This window comes from Mustela putorius, unplaced genomic scaffold (assembly GCF_011764305.1).
Source record: "Mustela putorius furo isolate JIRA1106 unplaced genomic scaffold, ASM1176430v1.1 tig00000166_pilon_pilon_pilon, whole genome shotgun sequence".
Taxonomy (NCBI): Eukaryota; Metazoa; Chordata; class Mammalia; order Carnivora; family Mustelidae; genus Mustela; species Mustela putorius.
The window spans coordinates 2,126,753-2,145,979 of record NW_025421301.1 but is presented as its reverse complement, the minus strand read 5'-3'; the positions used below and the strand labels follow the sequence as shown (position 1 = coordinate 2,145,979).

Here is a 19,227-nt window from a genome sequence, read left to right as displayed (position 1 = left end):
ATAAGCAATTTGGAATCAGAACTCAGTTTTTGAAAATAGCACTCATAACTTAGATTATTTGGTATATGAAAAGATTTTTAAATCTTATTGGAAAATTAACTTCATTGATTTCTGGAAAATGCTTACATTTAAAACACTGGCTTTATTCAAATACTACCCATCTATACATTAAAGCAGATTAGACGTAAATGTTTTATTCTTCCAACTATATTCCAGTACTACAAGGGCAGTAAAACAATGACACACTGGGGGAAAAAAAAAATGCAGCAATAAACATTTGTTTAAAAAGACTGATAGTATAAATAAAAACTACCCCAAAATAAGAAAAAAAAAAATCCTAGAAACCCTTTCTGAAACCCCAAGAAGTCCTGGAATACAGAAACGCCCTCCCTCCTTCACTATTTCACAGCAAGTACTGTAGGCTATTTGCTTAATAATGTTCTGGGATTACAATCTAAATTATTAATAACTGGTTACAGCTTGGTTGTAGTGCACAATTAAAATCACACTAACTTCATCTGAAGTGTCATTCTACAGTTTTATTTACACAACCAGTGAAGGGCATGTTCTTAGAATACCAGCTTTAATCCTTTTCAAACATATTAATATAAGAAGCCAAATTGTAATGATACAGCAAATGAGGCCACTGGCATTAATACAGGTAGCAAAGGTCCACATCCAGATGGTACTGACATCAGGGAAATTTCCAAAACCAGTTGCTGCCTAAGAGTGGTTGCCACTGACGAAAGCTTGAAATAACCTGTATTCACAGGGGGGTATTGGCATTGCTGCATGTCATAATTAGGACCTCTTGCAACAACTCAACAAGGAACAAGGCAGCCCACAAATGCAGAAAACGTGATTCATGAAACATCTAAAGGGGGAGGAAAAGGAAAATTAGTGCAAAGTCCAGGTCAAAATTCAAAGACATACCAGATCTTCATCCCAACACTACCCTAGATATTAAAGTAACCAAAAATAAACCTTAGTAAAATTTTATTGCCTATTTCCACCACCCTTTTTCTCCATGATTTTCTGTTAAATTCTTTTGAGTATGTAGGTAATTATAACAAATGTCTTCTCTTTTAAAAGATGGTTTTGCATTCAGTTCTAAGATGAAATACTGGGGTGGGGGGGTAGGGAGAGGGTGGTTGGGTTATGGACACTGGGGAAGGCATGTGCTATGGTGAGTGCTGTTAAGTGTGTAAACCTGGCAATTCACAGACCTGTACCCCTGGGGCTAATAATACATTATATGTTAATAAAAAAATAAAAAAAATTTTTTTAAAGATTAAATACTTACAACTAGCAGGCTGTTCTCCATATCGTCGCATTATCTGATCATGCGTAAACTTCACAAATGCATCATATTGTTCTATAAATAAAGGTACATATCAATTACATGATTTGCAAAATATACTCTCCAGCATATTAGAGCCAGATAAACTGAAGAATCTAGTATGTACAGTGAAACAAATTAAGTTGGTCCTCTGAATCAGACACCTAACCTCAGAAATAATAGTAGTGCTACCAGAAAGAGCAGAACTTGGTCAGAAAAACTGCATTTTAATCCAAATCACATGATCTCATGTATAGATTGGCCCTCTTAACCTTTTCTTAACATATTAAAAATAAAGGATTTGAAATAAAAAGGTATCTTTCTACTCTGAAAGTTTAAGTGATCTATGAATGGCAGTTTCCTGCAATTAGAGGAAACAGGAAAACAAAAGCTTAACAAAGTATGTCTAAAAACATCCACATGGTAACCTAATGAGATGTCACAGTAAAAAATGTTACATAACTAAACAAATTCCCTTGCCTATATTAGCACCTTCATTTAACAACTTAGAATAAAGCTTATACTTACAATACCCAGTAGTGTCTGGCTTAAAAAATTGGGAATAAAAATCCTAATTAATTGACCATATACAATAAATGTGTCTAGGCTGATGGGAAAGTTACCATGAAAGATATAGTCTAAAAATCCAAAACAAAACTGAAGTAAGTAGCCAAAGTCAAGTTTTTAGCACGGAATATCAAAGGAAAAATCCAGTTCACATTAATACTGTTGCTGACCTGCAAGGTTAACTAACAGTATTTCCTGAGGTCACTAAGAAGGACCAGGAGCTACAGGAAGGTTCATTTCCTTTCTTGAACTGAAATTCAACTGGTTCTTAGAAAACATACTGTAACCAGTGGATAGAAAAGGTAATGATTTGACATTAAGGACCATGGAAAATAATGCATTTCTTACAGTGAGCTTCTGGAAGAGTCCAAAATAAGCTCATCTCATACCTGCAAGTTTTGTGTTCAATATTTCTTCATACTCTTCTCGAACTTTCTCTTCACGTTCTTTCAACAAACGTTCACAGATCATCCCAACCTGCCGTAGAGTGAATAAGGGCTGTTCTTTTTTTAATGGGGAGGATGCTGCAGATGAAGTCCCTATGTAAAACATGAACAGAAAGAGCACGTGATTTAGAGCCATCATAAAAAGTACCTTCTAACCAAAGACGTTTCATTTGGATCTTTCCAGTGTTCTAAAAGCATTTTCTATCAGTAGTCTTAAAACAGATTTAGTCCTATCAGCAGCTTACAACTCTAGAAATCTAAACAAAGCAAAATATATGTGATCAAATTATAAGGTAAAAAGTCTGAAGATGACTGGAGAAAAGTACAAGATACAAAACTTAAGAAAGTTTTTGTTTTTTAATTAATGATAACAGCTAAGAGACTGCTTGGTAAAAATAAATACTGAGAATATGTTCCTAATATTCAACATTAAATTTTATGGTTCAGAGTCCTTAAAGATTATTAATCAAACAGCCACATCATAATCAGATAGTGATACTTGATATACAAGATTTCTTCAGAATGCATTCCTCTTAAAGTACTAAAGGACTCTGATTTTCCAAAAACATCATTCTTCATTTATTGAAAAGAATATCTGAGAAATTAATGTTTTGAGAACTCAGGATTATGACATCACACATCCATTTTAACAATGCTGCAAATATTTTTATACAAACTCAAATACACATATTTGCTATCAATAGTCCTACTATGTGTATCTATTCATTTTCCTCTTTTCACTTGTTTTTTGAAACCTACCTGGCTGGGACCAGTTAATTATGCTTGTTAGAGCTATCACAAGATAAAGTACACCAGCTTTAATCTAGAACTATGAAGGCTATCTTTATTTTCAAATTCCTAGCTTTGTTAGTTGTGGTTGCCAGTTAATTGTTCGAAGTAAACGGACTAAAAGAATGATGATGAACTTGTTTCCTGCTGATTTAAGTCAAGTCTCTACTCTCACCTCCCCTAACACTTCACCCGTAAGTACTGCAGAATTTAGTTTTGAACAATTATACGTCTTCTAATCTAATTTTATTTGACTATTTTATAGCTTCTGAATGTTGTGTGTGTTGTTTTTGTTTTTTTTTTTTAAATAAACTCTACCCCGAACATGGAGCTCGCAAGAGGTGAATGCTCTACCTACTGAGACAGCCAGCAGCCCCTGAATGTTTTTCTATTCTGCCAGGTTTTCTTATCCCTGTTGGGAGGGAAGAGGAGGATGGTAGGCAACTTTGATCACAAGAAACCTATTTTGCTGAGAATTTTACTGAAGATAAGAGCCACTTTTCACCTCTGAGAATCTATCCTAATACAACAAGTGTGTGAGGGTACATGTACACGGACATTTTTGTAAATGCTTTTAATACCAGAAATTCAGTCTGATTATCTTCATTAATGGTTAAATAATTATGGGAAGTCTGTAAAATAGCATAGTATTCAACCATGGCAAGGTAGATCAATACTTAACAGAGAAATACATGGTATTTTGTTAGTATTTTTTTCTTTAATGAAGGCTACAAGTCATATCACTTATGGGGAAGTCCACTAGGGGAAAATTATATCCAGGTGGACATCTCTGAGTGGTAAGAATCCAGGTACGAAGTACTTAATTTGTGCCATATTCTAAGAGATCATAAATTATTTTATAAATATTTTTTAAAAACCAATGGGGAGAAACAGAAGCTTGAGTGATTAAATGAAATAACATTTCCTTTCACTTATTAAGTTTCTTATTACCTGGTGAAGCTGGTCCACTGAGGAGAAATGCATGTGGTTGTGCCTCAGAAGTACAACATGGATCTGTCTGTTGGAAACTAGTTTCTAAATGTCTTCTCTTCTGCATGCGTTTATACTCTTGTTTTATGTTGTACAGAATTTGTTCTAGAAAAAAAATTGGGGGCAAGAAAAAAACTATGAATTTTTTAAAAAGGATGGGTATCCAACAATTACTTAGTACAATTAATTCACTGAACATACTCTCTTCAAGTAATATCCAGAAAACTGATGCTCTCGAAGAATTTGCTTCAACATTAATGGGGGGACTCATTCAGAAACAGCGCATACACACCACCCGGAACTCAGCTATTCTGTAATACCATTCTTTCTCAGCACTGATTAGCAAAAGATAAATTTAAGCTTTTCATTAAAAGTAAAGATAAGGGAGTCTTGTGAACTTCTAGTTTACTTTAGTTCACTCAGATTCTTAAAAATCCCAAATTCAAAGGCCCCTTACTCATCACACAGAAATGTTAAACAGTCTTCTCAAAGACCATAAATAATTAGAAGTGGGGAGCACTATGTATATACAAGCACAAACCAGTCAGAACTGACAGCAAGTAGGTCAACAAAATGAGAGTGGGTGGGAAATAATAAATTATCATACATTAAATTTGTCATGGCCATTAATATTAAACTCAGCAGAACCAGTGACTATTACAGTATTAACAGCAAAAAGTTTTGTTCTGACTCTTTTACAGCCCATGTAAAGGGACTGGTACAAAACAGGTACTCACTAAGGACCACTATAACCACAGTGCCATTATCATCGACCACGATCATCCAAACCAGTAAAATCCTATCAAGCATATCCTTCAGGTGAGTATGGTTCATTTTAAAGAGAGTTCTAAGTCAAAACAGTTACCATTTAGACTCTCTAGAAAATCCCTCCTTGAGATTCAAATGTACTTCCCTTGAAACAGACTTTCTCACCACCCCATCTCCTAGACAATATTATCCATGTAAAACCACATCCTCTATTTATTAATCCCAATCCAAAGCAAAATTAAACAAAAATGATCAGGTAATAAAATGATTTATAAATTTTAGCAATCAATTCTATGTTAGTTTAAAAATGACCTGAAAACTCAGCTGAAGGCTAAAAATTTATGTAAGATGAAACTAATCCTGAAAAAATATTTAATACTGGTGCTTTTCTTACATATATACTTAATTCTCATCTCTTTTCTCCCATCATATTGTTTGTCTAGTAAGAAGAACTTCTATGGGTTTTGAGAGAGAAGGCTCTGAGGGGACATCAATCAGATAAATGTCATTTTTTTAGATAAATTCCCAAGAAATATTTTTTTCTTTTTCCTTGGAAAATTTTCTTTTTCCAAGAATATTCAAGAAATTTTCCACAAGTTACATTCTAAACTCAACCTAGATACCTGGCTGACTGAAGTTGCTTCTTATGCCAGCTGGATAAAAGTCTTCTGCTGTTCATCAATTAAGTTCTTATGTCTACTTAGTCTTAAACTACTTAAATTTAGCCATCTCTAATCAAACTGAAAAGTGACATTTTTATCCCAAGTACATGAAGTATCTTACACGGTGTTGCCAACACAATTTATGCTCCATTAAAGAGAAAGTCAAATGAAGCTTCATTTATACATCAGTTGCACATTCCAGTTTTAATAATGCAAATTTCCTATTTGGTTTATGTGCATAGACTGAATTTACAACAAATTCAGACAGAGCAAAATACAGTTATTGTCATAACAAACTACACCACAAATGCCTGTTTTATGCCTTTTCAAAATCCTAAAAACTATATCCTCCTTTTACTATAAAATACTATAAGACTTTCTTCCACTGTACTAGGTCTACATAAACGTATCCACAAATTCTGTGACAAATTCTGTAGGCATTTTCATTCCCGTACTTAGCAAATGCCATTAAGATTGCCAATAAAATTCTCCTTAGGAGGTGAGAGATTATCAATGAGCCAGCACTTATTCCTTTGGAATGTTTTAAAAAAGAAACAAAAACAGCAAAGTACCTAGGTAAATGTGAAAAGAAAAAGCCTAGCCTTGTGGCAACATTAAGCCTACTCCCAAACTGTTTTGTTCTTCTTGGTTGCCACTGATTACTAAGCAAGCCTGGGCACAATAAGGTCTATACAAACAGAAGAAAGCAGTTGATGGGATTAATAACAGTTGACATAGATAAGAGAAACAGCAACAAGATGAAACTCAGAGCAAAGGGAGGAATACGGGATTAGAAGCAAATGCCTTTCTAGAATATAGTCCATAAAATATCTAAAAATCTGTGACATGGGGGTGCCTGAGTGGCTCAGTGGGTTAAGCCTCTGCCTTCGTTCATGATCTCAGGGTCCTGGGATCAAGCCCCACATCTGTTGAGCAGTTAAACAGAGTCTGCTTCCCCCTCTCTGCCTACTTGTGATCTCTCTGTGTGTCAAATAAATAAGATATTTAAAAAAAAAAAAAAAAAAAAAAACGATCTGTGATATGTGAAACTAAACTTCTGCTCCAGACCTGCACAGACTTGCCTTTTTCCTACCGACATAATTAGTAAATCAAAGATAATAGGTCTCATTAACAGTTTTAAGTTGAGGAATATAGGAAGACATTTTTGTACCTTACATGCCATTTCTTTATGGAGTATCTTTGGAAAAAAATGAAGTAAACTTCATCTAGAAAGATAACCCAAACAGTGGGATTAAAAATAAAATAGGGACACCTGGGGGCGCCTGGGTGGCTCAGTGGGTTAAGCTGCTGCCTTCAGCTCAGGTCATGATCTCAGGGTCCTGGGATCAAGTCCCACATCGGGCTCTCTGCTCAGCAGGGAGCCTGCTTCCTTCTCTCTCTCTCTGCCTGCCTCTCGGTGTACTTGTAATTTCTCTCTGTCAAATAAATAAATAAGATCTTTAAAAAAAAAAAAAAAAATAGGGACACCTGAGTGGCTCAGTCGGGTAAGCATCTGCTTTTGGCTCAGGTCATGATCCCAGAGTCCTGGGATGGAGTCCAGCGTCTGCATTGGGCTCTTGAGCTCACAGCAGGGAGGGCCTGCTTCTCCCTCCGCCTGCTGCTCTCCCTGCTTGTGTCCTCTCTCTCTGACAAATAAAATATTTTTTAAAAATTAATTGGTCATTAAAGATCAGTTTTAGGCATGGACACAAATGAAATGGAAAACCTGTACACATTAAGTACTGAAAACCTGCAGGAGCCATTAACACATAAAAATAAGGAACTGCCCCAAATAAAGTAACAAACCAAATCTAGATTTCTGAACTACATACTAGACACTGCCATGTCTACTTTAGAAATTAAAACATACACAATTAACAGCTGCTATGGAGGCCCATCTTTATAAATAAATTATTTTCCAGGCTATCTGTCCAGAAATCTAAAACAGTTATTGTTCTCCTTGAAGGAATCTTAAGGACAATTTTCTTACTCAGCCAAGAGCTACCTAACTAAAAAGAATGAGTTGATGGCATTTTTAATTCACTTTAAAATTACTACTACATCAAAGGGATCTGGAACCAAATTTTAACACAAGACTGTCAAATTATATCTAGAGTTTTAATTTCTATTTGGATTAACATGGATCCTAATAAGCATAATATACCTGCACACAATTATATCAACATTAGAGTATTATCTACAATGCTTCAGAAGCAACTTAGATTCTAAGCTTACAATATATAATATTTTACTGTAAAGAGGCATTCATTTATCTCCCATAAGAGGAAGAAAAATCATAATCACTACAGGTCAAATTCTATTATTTCACTGGTACTATAATAGCCAATGATTACTTACTTGAAATAGATGACTCAATCTGTTAAAACGCTGCAGGTCTAAGTATAAATTTTACAAATTAACTGCACAATGGGAGTCACTAATGCATGGAGTCCAACAACGCTCATACAGCAGGAGGTTCCTCCCTGATATCCAATAATTATTGTTTCATACCTCTATTTTCTATTACACCAGATTTTAAAGGGCTGTATTAAGTTTGTTGCTTTTATTGTTTAGCTCTTTACTATCTTTAAGTATCTTCCCAAATAGCTTACAATCTAAGAAAACCAAAAAAAGCAGTAAACAGGGAAGAAAAAGGGGAAATTGAACCATCCCAAACCCAAAATATACATACTACAGAAAACATATAGTCCAGCTTCTATTACAGTTAATCATGGCCCTGACAACAAGGTAAGGTCCAGAAGGACAGATAGCTGATTCCTTGAGGAGGACTCTAGGGCACCACAATCAGGATGAAGAACAAACCCATCTCCTACAACTACCTATTAAAAGAAACACACACACACACACACACACGCTATATTTATAGTTTACCTGGAAACCAGAGATTGCAAACTGATGATACACAGGGTAAATTGAGCCCAAAGACACGTCTGGCCTGAATAAGCTTCTTTTTAAAAAGAAGTATGAATTTATGCCAACATTTAAAAAGTTCATGATTTTAGTTAAAAGTCAGATTTCTGCTACTGCTAAGAGAAGAAAACTGGTGGGGCGCCTGGGTGGCTCAATGGGTTAAAGCCTCTGCCTTCGGCTCAGGTCATGATCCCAGGGTCCTAGGATCAAGCCCCACATCGGACTCTCTGCTCTGCGGGGAGCCTGCTTCCTCCTCTCTCTCTCTCTCTGCTTGCCTCTCTGCCTGCTTGTGATCTCTGTCTGTCAAATAAATAAATAAAATCTTTAAAAAAAAAAAGAGAGAGAGAGGAAAACTGGACTATGTACAAAATTCAGCTGAACAATGGCTGCTATCTTTCAGGCAGAAATTCTCAAATGCTTCTAAAACTTAAAGCATACAACATCACCCAGGGACTCAAACTGTAGACGATGAGGGATGGAGCCTGAAATTCTGCACTTCCACTGTGTTTCCAGGTGATGCTGCAGATCAGTAGCAATGTTGGAATTCATGAATTCCCATGCAGTTTACTTCACTCATTTTCATTACTTGCCTAGGAACTATGGGCATTCATGATTCTATCCCCTCCTTCAAATAACTCCCCCACTATGACAATCAAAAAGTGGAAGTGGTTGGTTTATTCATTATCAGATATTCTGGGAAATGGAAGAAAGAAAGCAGTAACAGCAGACCATTTCAAGTACAAAAATATTTGCCGTTGTAACCCGCATGGCTTCCGTAGTTCAAAATTAGACATGCCCCTCTCTAGCAAGAAAATACTCTATAAACAATTTAAACTTGATTGTAAATCAAAGTAAACTTACTCATTACATGAAATATATATTGATTCATTTTTCCTAAAACATCTTCCTTAAAATATGAAATTCATGTTATGTGATTGACAGTGAACAAATGCATTTACTTTTCTATTACATCTGCTTTAAAAAAAGCAATTAAGACTACCTTTCATACCAGAAGCCAGTAACTGGAAGTCCACAGATATCTTTTGTTTAACCCCTATAGTGTATAAATTAGCTGTGAATATTTAAAAGTCAACACATTCCACAAAAATCCTGACTTCTGGGGGAAGCAATGGCTTCTGGAAAGGTAAAACAATAGGGGCACCTGGGTGGCTCAGTGTGGGTTAAAGCCTCTGCCTTCCGCTCAGGTCATGATCCCAGAGTCCTGGAATCAATGAGCCCCACATCGGGCTCTCTGCTAGGCAGGGAGTCTGCTTCCCTTCCCCTTTCTGCCTCTCTCTGCCTACTTGTGATATCTCTCCCTCTGTCAAATAAATAAATAAAATCTTTAAAAAAAAAAAATAAATAAAACAATGAAAGGTCCAATTCACCATGACCGGAACTGAGAGGAGTGATCTGAATAAATATACAATTAGAACTTCATCTGTAAGTGAAAAACAAAGTCCGTAGCATGCCTGTGATTGTTTATGGAGCAATTAAGCTAGAGAGGAGTGCAGCTGAAACTAGAACCTAAGCTACTCCTAAGTTTAATGGGCAGATGAAAACAGCAATCAAAAGTGAAGTGTTGTCACAGAAGGAAAAAAAGTTATTTAAAAAGAAGTGAGTGGGAGAACAGTATAAATGCTGTAAGAAAGGTGAAACAAGATGAGGACTGAGGATAAGGCAAGGAAATCACTGGTGACTTAACAAGAGCTATTTGAAAGCTTTCTGAATTTGTTTTTCAAGTGGAAGAAATCTGGATGACTGCTGGAGGAAAACAAGGATGTTTCATTATTTTATAATGGAAGTCTTGACAATACTTAAAGCCACAAGCAAAGGTCCAGTTGAAAGAGAAAAATAATCAAGAAGGTAGGTTTCCCTCGGAGAAGGGGAAGCCTTCTCTTACTGTGTAAAGTGCTCATTTAAACGTCCTTAGTGATATTAAAAGGAAAACAGGATAGGCACAAATATTGGTGGTATTGGTACTGGGAAAAATGAAGAAGCTGCCATTAGATGGCTTCTATTTTATTCATGAAGTTGAAGGCATGGTTATTCATTGAAATGACAGGACTGCTGGACAACATAAAATGTCCCATTTGAGGGTACCCCACTGTGACTTTCTTCAGCACTCAGGGACAGGAAATGTTCTCTTAATCCTCACAACCTTCCTAGGAGGCAGGTATTACTGTCATCGTGTGCATTATTGTAGAGATAAAGAAAATGTGGCTTTGTTTCAGTGTCTTTTGAAAGGTCAAACAACTCCAACAAGACAGAGCCAAGTCTGATGTCAGGGCTTACGCTCAACATCTACTGCCCTCCCCAGTATTGTATTACTACAGTACCTAGCTGATATTCCACGAGTACCTAAATTACAGTAAATCCACAAGGAGGAAAGCTGGTTTTTAAAAATCAGAATGTCAGAATAGAGGGATTACTACTAAGTATTATTGACACTTTATACCCTGAAACTTCAAACTCTAATAAAACAATAGTAACCAAAGCAGTGCATAACTCTCATCTACCCAGAGCCCTAAAACTATGATCATTGGCGAGAATAATTATTTAAAAATATTCATGTTCAATTCAAATATTTATGTAAGGGATACTTCAACGTCTCTAAACTGCCTCCTCTTAGGACAGGCATCTGTATCTAACTAGGAATGTTTTACTAATGTTTTAAAAAGGGGAGTTATTCTGAATTGGTAGGTCAGCACTGCCACACATACAGGACTGATTACAACAGTGCCAGCCTCTGATAATGTACCATTTCACCTTGGGCCAAGGATGGCTGTTACAGTGAACATCAGGTTCCCCTGTTCTGTCATGTCAACCTAAAACTTCCTGTACTTTTAAGCAATTATACCACTTAGAAAGTTTTTCTTTCAGAGAATTGTATTTTAGTAACAGGAACAAGGCAATTCTCTATAACAAGGCAAAGTTTAGGAACAGTAATGTTTGAAAACCTAGCTTTCTGCTATTTTTCAAATTCCACCCTACATTCTTCTTTCCTTTTTAAGATTTAGTTATATATGTTAGCAAGGCGGGGGGGGGGGGGGGGGGGTGGTAAGTGTAGAGAGAGCTCAAGTCCACTCCCTGCTGGTGGGTGGGCAGGGCTTAATCTCAGGACCCTGAGATCACAATCTGAGCCAAAGCCAAGAGTCGGACACTTAACTGCCACTACCCTGGCATCCCTCCACTCTACATCCTATTTTTCAATTACTAGATCAGTTCAACAATATATGTATTATATATATATATATATATTTTTTTTTTTAAAAGACGCAAAACAAAATCAATTCTTCCAGATCCCCCCTCCCCCTCCATCATTTAGTTTGAATTTTGGAGGCAGTGTTCTAAAAATTAACATTAATGGGGGCGCCTGGGTGGCTCAGTGGGTTAAAGCCACTGCCATCCGCTCAGGTCATGATCCCTGGGTCCTGAGATGGAGCCATCGGGCTCTCTGCTCAGCAGGGAACCTGCTCCCCCCCCCCACCCCCCTACCTGCCTCTCTGCCTACTTGTGATCTGTCAAATAAATAAATAAAATCTTAAAAAAAAAAAAAGAATTAACATTAATGGAAATGAAAATGAATGCTAAACCAAAGTTAGAATATACATCATATATTAAGACAATTTCAGAAACAACCAATAAATAAGCTTCAACTCTCAGCTTAAAGAAAACAATCACTTTAAGCGATTAGTAAATCAATTTCAAAACCTCTGGTGCCAAAGGTGGATATAATGCTTAGGCAGATGAATGTCCACAAGGAATTGAAAGCGATAACACCGATAAAACATAAAGATTACCGTATTTTTATTCAAGTTTAGCTAGCTAATAAAGCATCCACAGTGGTGGCTCTATCAGTTCCTTGAGAAACTCTTTGGTTAACCACTATCTGGAACTCAAATGAGGTTCAATAAAAGCCTGAACAAGGGACTTCTGAAGTAAATATTTGGATTTTTAATAATGTTGAGAAAAGCCAGGTACATGAATAGACCTAGAAACTGAAAATTAAGTCAAACCTAAAAGATTTATTAATGGAAAATTATAATATACTATTATCAAAATGTTGCAAAGCACTAGTTCATTTCAGGATAAATCTGCCTATGATTTTTAACAAAAACTAATGACTTATGATTTTTTAAAGGGAGGAGGAAAGTAAGTTATAACCTTAAGACAAACTACAAGCATATTAGGAGTGGTCCTTCTAGTGCTGGAAGGTTAAAAACTACTACTGGGGTGCCTGGGTGGCTCAGTGGGCTGAGCCTCTGCCTTCGGCTAGGGTCATGATGTCAGGATCCTGGGGTCAAGTGCCTTGAGGGGCTCTCCGCTCAGCAGGGAGCCTGCTTCTCCCCCACCCCCCCCAGCCTGCCTCTCTCCCTACTTGTGATATCCGATAAATAAATTCTTAAACAAACAAACAAAAAAACCCACTACTAACCAAAATAAGCCTACCATCACACACACACACACAAAAAAAAAAATCACACAATCTGGCATACTGCAAAATTCTAATCAAAATGCCCAAAATAAATACCAGAAAAAGTATTGTTTAGTCTTAAAACTAACTGCTTCATTTCTTATTACTATTCATTTGTTTGGGTCACAATCTACATGTTGTCACATATTGTGGCTATATTGTCATAAAACAATGTAAAAAAGAAAAACTGGTACAGAATAAGGGGTAGAATTTTTTTTTTAAACTTCAGGATCTCGGGGTGCCTATGTGTCTCAGTAGGTTGAGCCTCTGTCTTCCGCTCAGATCATGATCTCAGGGTTCTGGGATACAGCCAGGCATCGGGCTCTTTGCTCAGTAGGGAACCTGCTTCCCCCTCTCTGCCTACATGTGAGCTCTGTCAAATAAATAAATAAAGTCTTAAAAAAAAAATAAAAAATAAAACTTCAGCATCTCTAAGAAACTTGGGAAATGCCAGGGCTTGATTAATTCAACAAATTAATTTGACAAAAATCTCTTAAAACTTTGTGGCAAGACATTAACTAAGAGGGAAGGTAGGCAGATAAGAATACCTTTGGGGTTACATGCAAATTATACAAATCCCATATAACCCACCATAGCCCCCTCAAAATTCAGGGGGCAATTTCTATTAAGAGTCTTTGCTACAAGACTGATATTGATAGATCACATTTCCTAGGTGTGTTTTGGAAGTTGAGAAACATTGGTTAAGCTGAGCAATAAAATTAAAGATGAATCTCTTGAACTATATTCATTTTTTTAAAAGATTTTATTTATTTATTTGACAGAGAGAGATCACAAGTAGGCAGAGGCAGGCAGAGAGAGGGGAAGGGAAGCAGGCTCCCTGCCGAACAGGGCTCAATCCCAGGACCCCGGGATCACGACATGAGCCGAAGGCAGAGGCTTAACCCACTGAGCCATCCAGGCGCCCCTTGAACTATATTCATTTGTTACAGATCTCTTTACTATCTGCTGATGCCAGACTGGATCATATAGGTTTGAACAAATATTCCACCCTTCACACTTTTTCAGAGTAGTCTTTTCAAAGGCAAGAAATTCACTGTGGTTTCACATTTGCATAGACAACATCTGTGAGTCAACAACACTGTCACAGTGTTAATGCAAAGACTGCAGAGACCATAACTTGCTGGTTAATTAGTTATAGGTATTTAAAAAGACCAGAACCCCAATTTTATCTAGTTTCATGAGCCACCTATCCAAGCGGTCCAAACCTAACCCATGTTATCATTCTGATTTAAGTGGAGGGAGAATCAAGAGTTTGTTTTCAAACAGAAAAAATACCACAAAACTAGGCACCTCCACAGAATCTCTTGTTCACAACCTTTTAAAACAGAAGTGATTTCCTATCATTTGTGCCCTCCTCGGTCCATCAAACACTTAGTAAAAGATCTGAGTACTTTCACAGTGTAATTTTTTTTTTCCTGAAAAGCCATTCAAGAACTAAAGAAATATTTTACATTTCAAATTATTTCTGGGGCAACCAACTATTAGCATCTATAACTAAAGAAGGGCTAACTGCTCTCTGACCTACCCATGTTTACCTTAAGTGTTTCGGTGCTCAACTTAAGCTTTATTTTTCTACTTTCAAAATAAAATAGCTCAGTAATGAAAACAACTGTGCTCTGCTTTTAAAGGCCATAAACTCACACAATTCTTAAATGCATACTCCACAGAAATATGAAATAACTGCAGCTACATACACAGTCCTAAGTAAAATATCAGGTTTAAAATCTGAAGTACAAAGACCATTAAAAACAGTCTATTTGCCAAATCCACCGAGAAACTAGAAGCAATTTAACAGCTGTCTAAATAACCACAAAATATTAAAAACACTTCTGGCTCAATATAAATGACATCTGAAGTGAAATGCTGCCTCCTCCAACAGACATCTCATTTGTTTGCCTAGAACCGTTTATACTTCATTTAAGCCAGCTGGTGTCTCCGTTTGCGGGCATGCATCAATGTCTACTGAACAATCTAAGTTCCTGTAAACCCTTCCCCATTCACAAGCTGCAATTTCCATTTTTAATGGCAAGATTCCAGCAAATACAATGAGTTCTTACAAAGGAATTTAACTCTTCATCCAACTCAATTCCTAAGGCAGACTAAAGCAATGGGTAACCTAAACTATGTGTATAAAAATGCCTAAAAAACTCCCAAAACATTGACACCAACAGAAGGACCTCTTCACCAAACCCCTCATTCAGTACACAATTATGAAAAATCATGTGTTTGATTTGACTGACACAGTCTCTTGTAATAGGATATTTCAGTTTTATTAAAATAATTTTGTTCTTGGGAATGTTATGAGAATTTTTGGCTAAGAGATAATATTCTGAGATGTTTCAAAAAACAATGGAAAAGTATACAGAACACTCTGAATCTGTTTTTAACTAAATTATGAGGGTGAGTACTGATGCAGCTACTAGTAGAAGTATTCATTTTCCTAACCCATTTACCAGCCCTCCCCCCATTCACTTTTCCTTTTTCATATCCTGGGTATTATAAACCTTACTGCCGACCTCCTAGAGCAGGAGCGGACACACTTTTTCTGTAAAGGATCAGACAGTAAATACCTGAGCTCTGGGAAAATACTTCTGTCACAAATACTAGCTCTGCAGTTGTAGCCTGCAGTGGACCATTCTTTAAAAAAAAAAAAAAAAAAAAAAAAAAGAGCATGGCTGTGTTCCAGTAAAACTTTTTTTGCCAGCCCTTTCCTTTTTCCTGGCATTAAGCTGCAACGGTTTGAAAAATATAGATTTAAATTATTTAAATAGTCATCAGGTCAAACTTTGGAATCCCCTTCCTGGGATGACTAAAATAAACTAGGGTTTCAGTCCAAGTTCCTGAAACTAGTAAAGCTGCAACGTGATTTCAGTTACAGGTCAAAACACACTAAGTATCCAGAAAAGAACGATGATAAAACAATAAATTATATGCATGCTCTGAAAAAAAATTCACTGGAGTACTCTAGTTCTAAACTGTTTAAACTAGACTTGAACTCACAGAAATGAAAGGAAAACAAAGTTTCCACAGAGTCCCCGGCAATGTCAACTTTGTTAAGTCACTTTCCATTTCCAACCCTCCTTACTTATTTCTGCAGAAGATACACAGATATTCATTCACTGTTGTGAAGTTTGAGAATCACCACTGTTAAAACAAAAATCTTAAAATTAAGTGCTTGGAAAACTTATTTCCAAGACTGGGGACATGAAAACTGAAAAGGTCTTCAATACCTGCACAACACTGCAGCTCCCATTATGACAGTATTACTACAAAAACCACACAAGAGCCTGCCCAAGCTGGCCATCTAAAAACAAAGTCAAATTAAATTACATGCAGAATATGGTTCATAATTACAGTAAAAAAACCCTTGAATTTTAGCAATTCAAAACTTTAGCAATTTCAACTGCTTTTCAAGTCAACTTTTTCTTTTAACATATTCAAGTCAGTTGAAAAAACAAATTATCTTTTAGCAGACTCAAAATTATCATTTAGGGTGTGATTTTAAGAGTTCAGGATATGGGGGCACCTGGGTGCCTCAGTTAAGTGTCTGCCTTCGGCTCAGGTCACGATGCTGGGGTCCTGGGATCAAGCCCCATATCAGGCTCCCTGTTCTTAGGGGAGCCTGCTTCTTCCCCTCCCTCTACATGTGCTCTCTCTCAAATAAATAAGTAAAATCTTTAAAAAAAAAAAAAAAAGTTCAGGATATGATCAAACTTCCAAGAGTAGATGTCAAAAACACCTCAAAGAAGAGAAAACCACAATATTTTGGAAAACATGAATTTTAAACATCAGGCTTATTAAACAGTTTCAGTAACTCCGGTCATTTTACTAAATTTTTGTCCACTCAATTGAAATTTGAGACAATGTGGAGCTAACTGCATTAACAAATACTACAAATGCATCAATGAAATGACAGATTATTGTAAAGGATCACAATTCTTTCTGAATAAGTTCCCTTTAAATTGAAGACAAGTATTACAGCTCCTGGCTAATTTACCATATATGCTCAAGACTACTGCAGCATTGAGATATACTTTAACTCCCAAACTTAACACTGTAGTAATTCATGAGCTCTGTTGAAATTTATGGCTAGTTAGCCAGGGCTATTTTTAAGTGGCCCTATTTGTTGGTAAGTGCAAATTCCTAGGTATCATTTAATTTTCAATACCATTTAACTAAAAAGACAAACTCTAAAAATAATGCTAATCACCAGCACATTCTTAACACTGAATGTTTCTTTTTTTAATGGAAAGCCTAACAGTAAATCAATGAATGCCTTTACATACAAGGCAGTTTAGGTATAGTTACTAAATAAAATGATCTGAGAACTCTGAAAACTCGCTACAACTCTAAAATAATATATCCTTAAGTTAGGTCAAACATTTTAGCAGAAATGGTAGTCTAGACAAATGGTCTTTAAAAATTTGAGGATAGATATTTAAAAACCTGACTTGAACAAAACAATTCCAAATGGAAGTTACCAAATATGCAGTCTTGCCCAGTTTTTTAAAAAGTTAACAAAAACAAAACACTTAAACTATGAAAAGGCTTTGTGTGCAGATGATACTATTACCAAAGGCTCAAACATAAAACCTTTGCATGCTATACACACAAAGAAGAGAGATTACACTACCAGTCTACAAAAGCCTACCCTAGGACTGTGCCAGGGGCAGACAAGGATTTTCAAAGTACAAAAAAAAAACTGGGCATACACATGCAGTACAAAGCAGTCAAAAGGCATTTCCCCATAGTCACTTTCAGGAAATGTTTCAAGACGAAAAGCACAGACTTACGTCCCTTAAAATCATGGGTTGACTTCTTTATCATTCTCAAGGCCTAGGCTGTTCTCCCCCAGCATACTTTGTTGAGGAGAAATAAAGCACCTCCAACTGAAAGCAACTACTCAGGCCCAATTTTCAATACAATTCGCTTTTCATAAAAGTTCAAGTTTCTCAGGGCCTAGATGTACAGGATGATCATATTACAGTACTCGGGAAGAGCATTTTCTTTGTTGTTGACCCTGCTAGGGAAACAGGTCTTGACTCAGCCAAAGTGGCGTTCTTGTGGGTGATTAATGACAGGCCTAGATCTCGCCCCAGTGACATCCATCCCCACCCCCCACCCCCTCTGTACTAAAATCAGCCATGTCTGAACTGGAGGAGGGGCTGCCGCCTCGCCTCAAACCACCCAGTCCCACAGTTAATCGCTGCAACCAATCGATTCAGGGAGACAGGCATCGAGATTCGGGTGAAATGTTACCCTTCTCTCGCCTAAATTTACGCATAGTATCACCCTCTCTGATCATTTCCGCTGGGGCTCTCCAGACTACGGAAACACTCAATTCCAGTCATTCAGCCCGAAGAAAAGGATCTTCCTCTTCCCCACAATACCCGGCAAGACACAGTCCCTACCCTCCCCACCTCCCGACGCCCCCCCTCCCTTGACATCAGGCCGTTTCTATTGTGTCGCCGAGGCTGGAGGACCTAACTTGAAGAAATGTGGTCGCTCTTCTACTTTCTAAGGAGGAGGGCCAGTCCGGCACCCCCACCCCTGGGGCCGCGTTCCGCGTCCCGGGACCCCCGTTCTCTACCCTACCCCGGCGGCTGCGGCGACGAGTCCCACCTGTGGTGAGGCGGGAGGAGACGTCGCCAAAAGGGGATGGCTCCATTCGGAGATACTTCTGCGGCGAGGCGGCGGCAGCCGAGAAGGAGGCGGCGGTGGCGGCGGCCGCCGCCGACGGAGAGGCAGCAGCCGAGGTGGGCGCCGACAATGGCGCACATCGCCTCCGTTTCGGGGACGCCGGGCTCAGCAGCGGGTCGAAATCCAGAGTCCTTTTCAGAGTGGCTCCGCACGCCATGGTCGGGGCAGCCGAGGGCCGGGCTCGGGTGGGGTTGGGGAGGGATGACGGGAGGGGAGGGTGAGGGAAGTGGGGAAGAGCGGGGACTCGAGGAAAGCCTAACCGACGGGCTCAAGAGCAGAAAGGCGGGTGGTGGAGCGCCGGTGACGAGATAAGAGCCGCCGCCGCCGCTGCCTCCGCGGCAGGGGCAGTGGCCCGGCCGGCCGGGGCGAGAGCGGGAGGGGCGGTGGCGGCCGCTCACGACAGCCGCGTCAGGGGTGGAGGGGCTCTTCCGCCTCCTCAGGCTCAGCTCCCCCGGGAGAGGCTCCGGCCGCCCCCGCCGTCCGTTCGAGCTTTGCGCTGCGCCTGAGGCGCTCCTGCGCTGAGACCGGTTCCCTTCG

At 38.2% G+C, this 19,227-nt stretch overlaps 1 protein-coding gene across 1 annotated transcript; it reads right to left on the bottom strand.

The window, feature by feature from the left end:
- Window positions 1-519: 519 nt before the first annotated feature.
- AKIRIN2 (akirin 2) lies at window positions 520-18,991 on the bottom strand. The gene is made up of 5 exons (XM_013063748.2): window positions 18,613-18,991; window positions 4,093-4,236; window positions 2,296-2,445; window positions 1,304-1,375; window positions 520-874 (listed from the first exon to the last, which is right to left on the bottom strand). Exons 1-5 carry the CDS (start codon window positions 18,845-18,847, stop codon window positions 864-866), a joined length of 612 nt encoding a protein of 203 aa, XP_012919202.2. The 5' UTR covers window positions 18,848-18,991; the 3' UTR covers window positions 520-863.
- Between the last annotated feature and the right edge of the window lie 236 nt (window positions 18,992-19,227).

What these genes read in the sequence shown, in the direction of transcription:
- AKIRIN2 (XM_013063748.2), bottom strand. Translation starts at nt 18,847, where the DNA reads ATGGCGTGCGGAGCCACTCTGAAAAGGACTCTGGATTTCGACCCGCTG. An exon ending in CTCCTCCCGCCTCACCACAG is followed by an intron (nt 4,237 to 18,612) that starts GTGGGACTCGTC and finishes TTTTTTTTCTAG; the next exon opens with AACAAATTCTGTACAACATA. An exon ending in CAGTGGACCAGCTTCACCAG is followed by an intron (nt 2,446 to 4,092) that starts GTAATAAGAAAC and finishes TGTTTTACATAG; the next exon opens with GGACTTCATCTGCAGCATCC.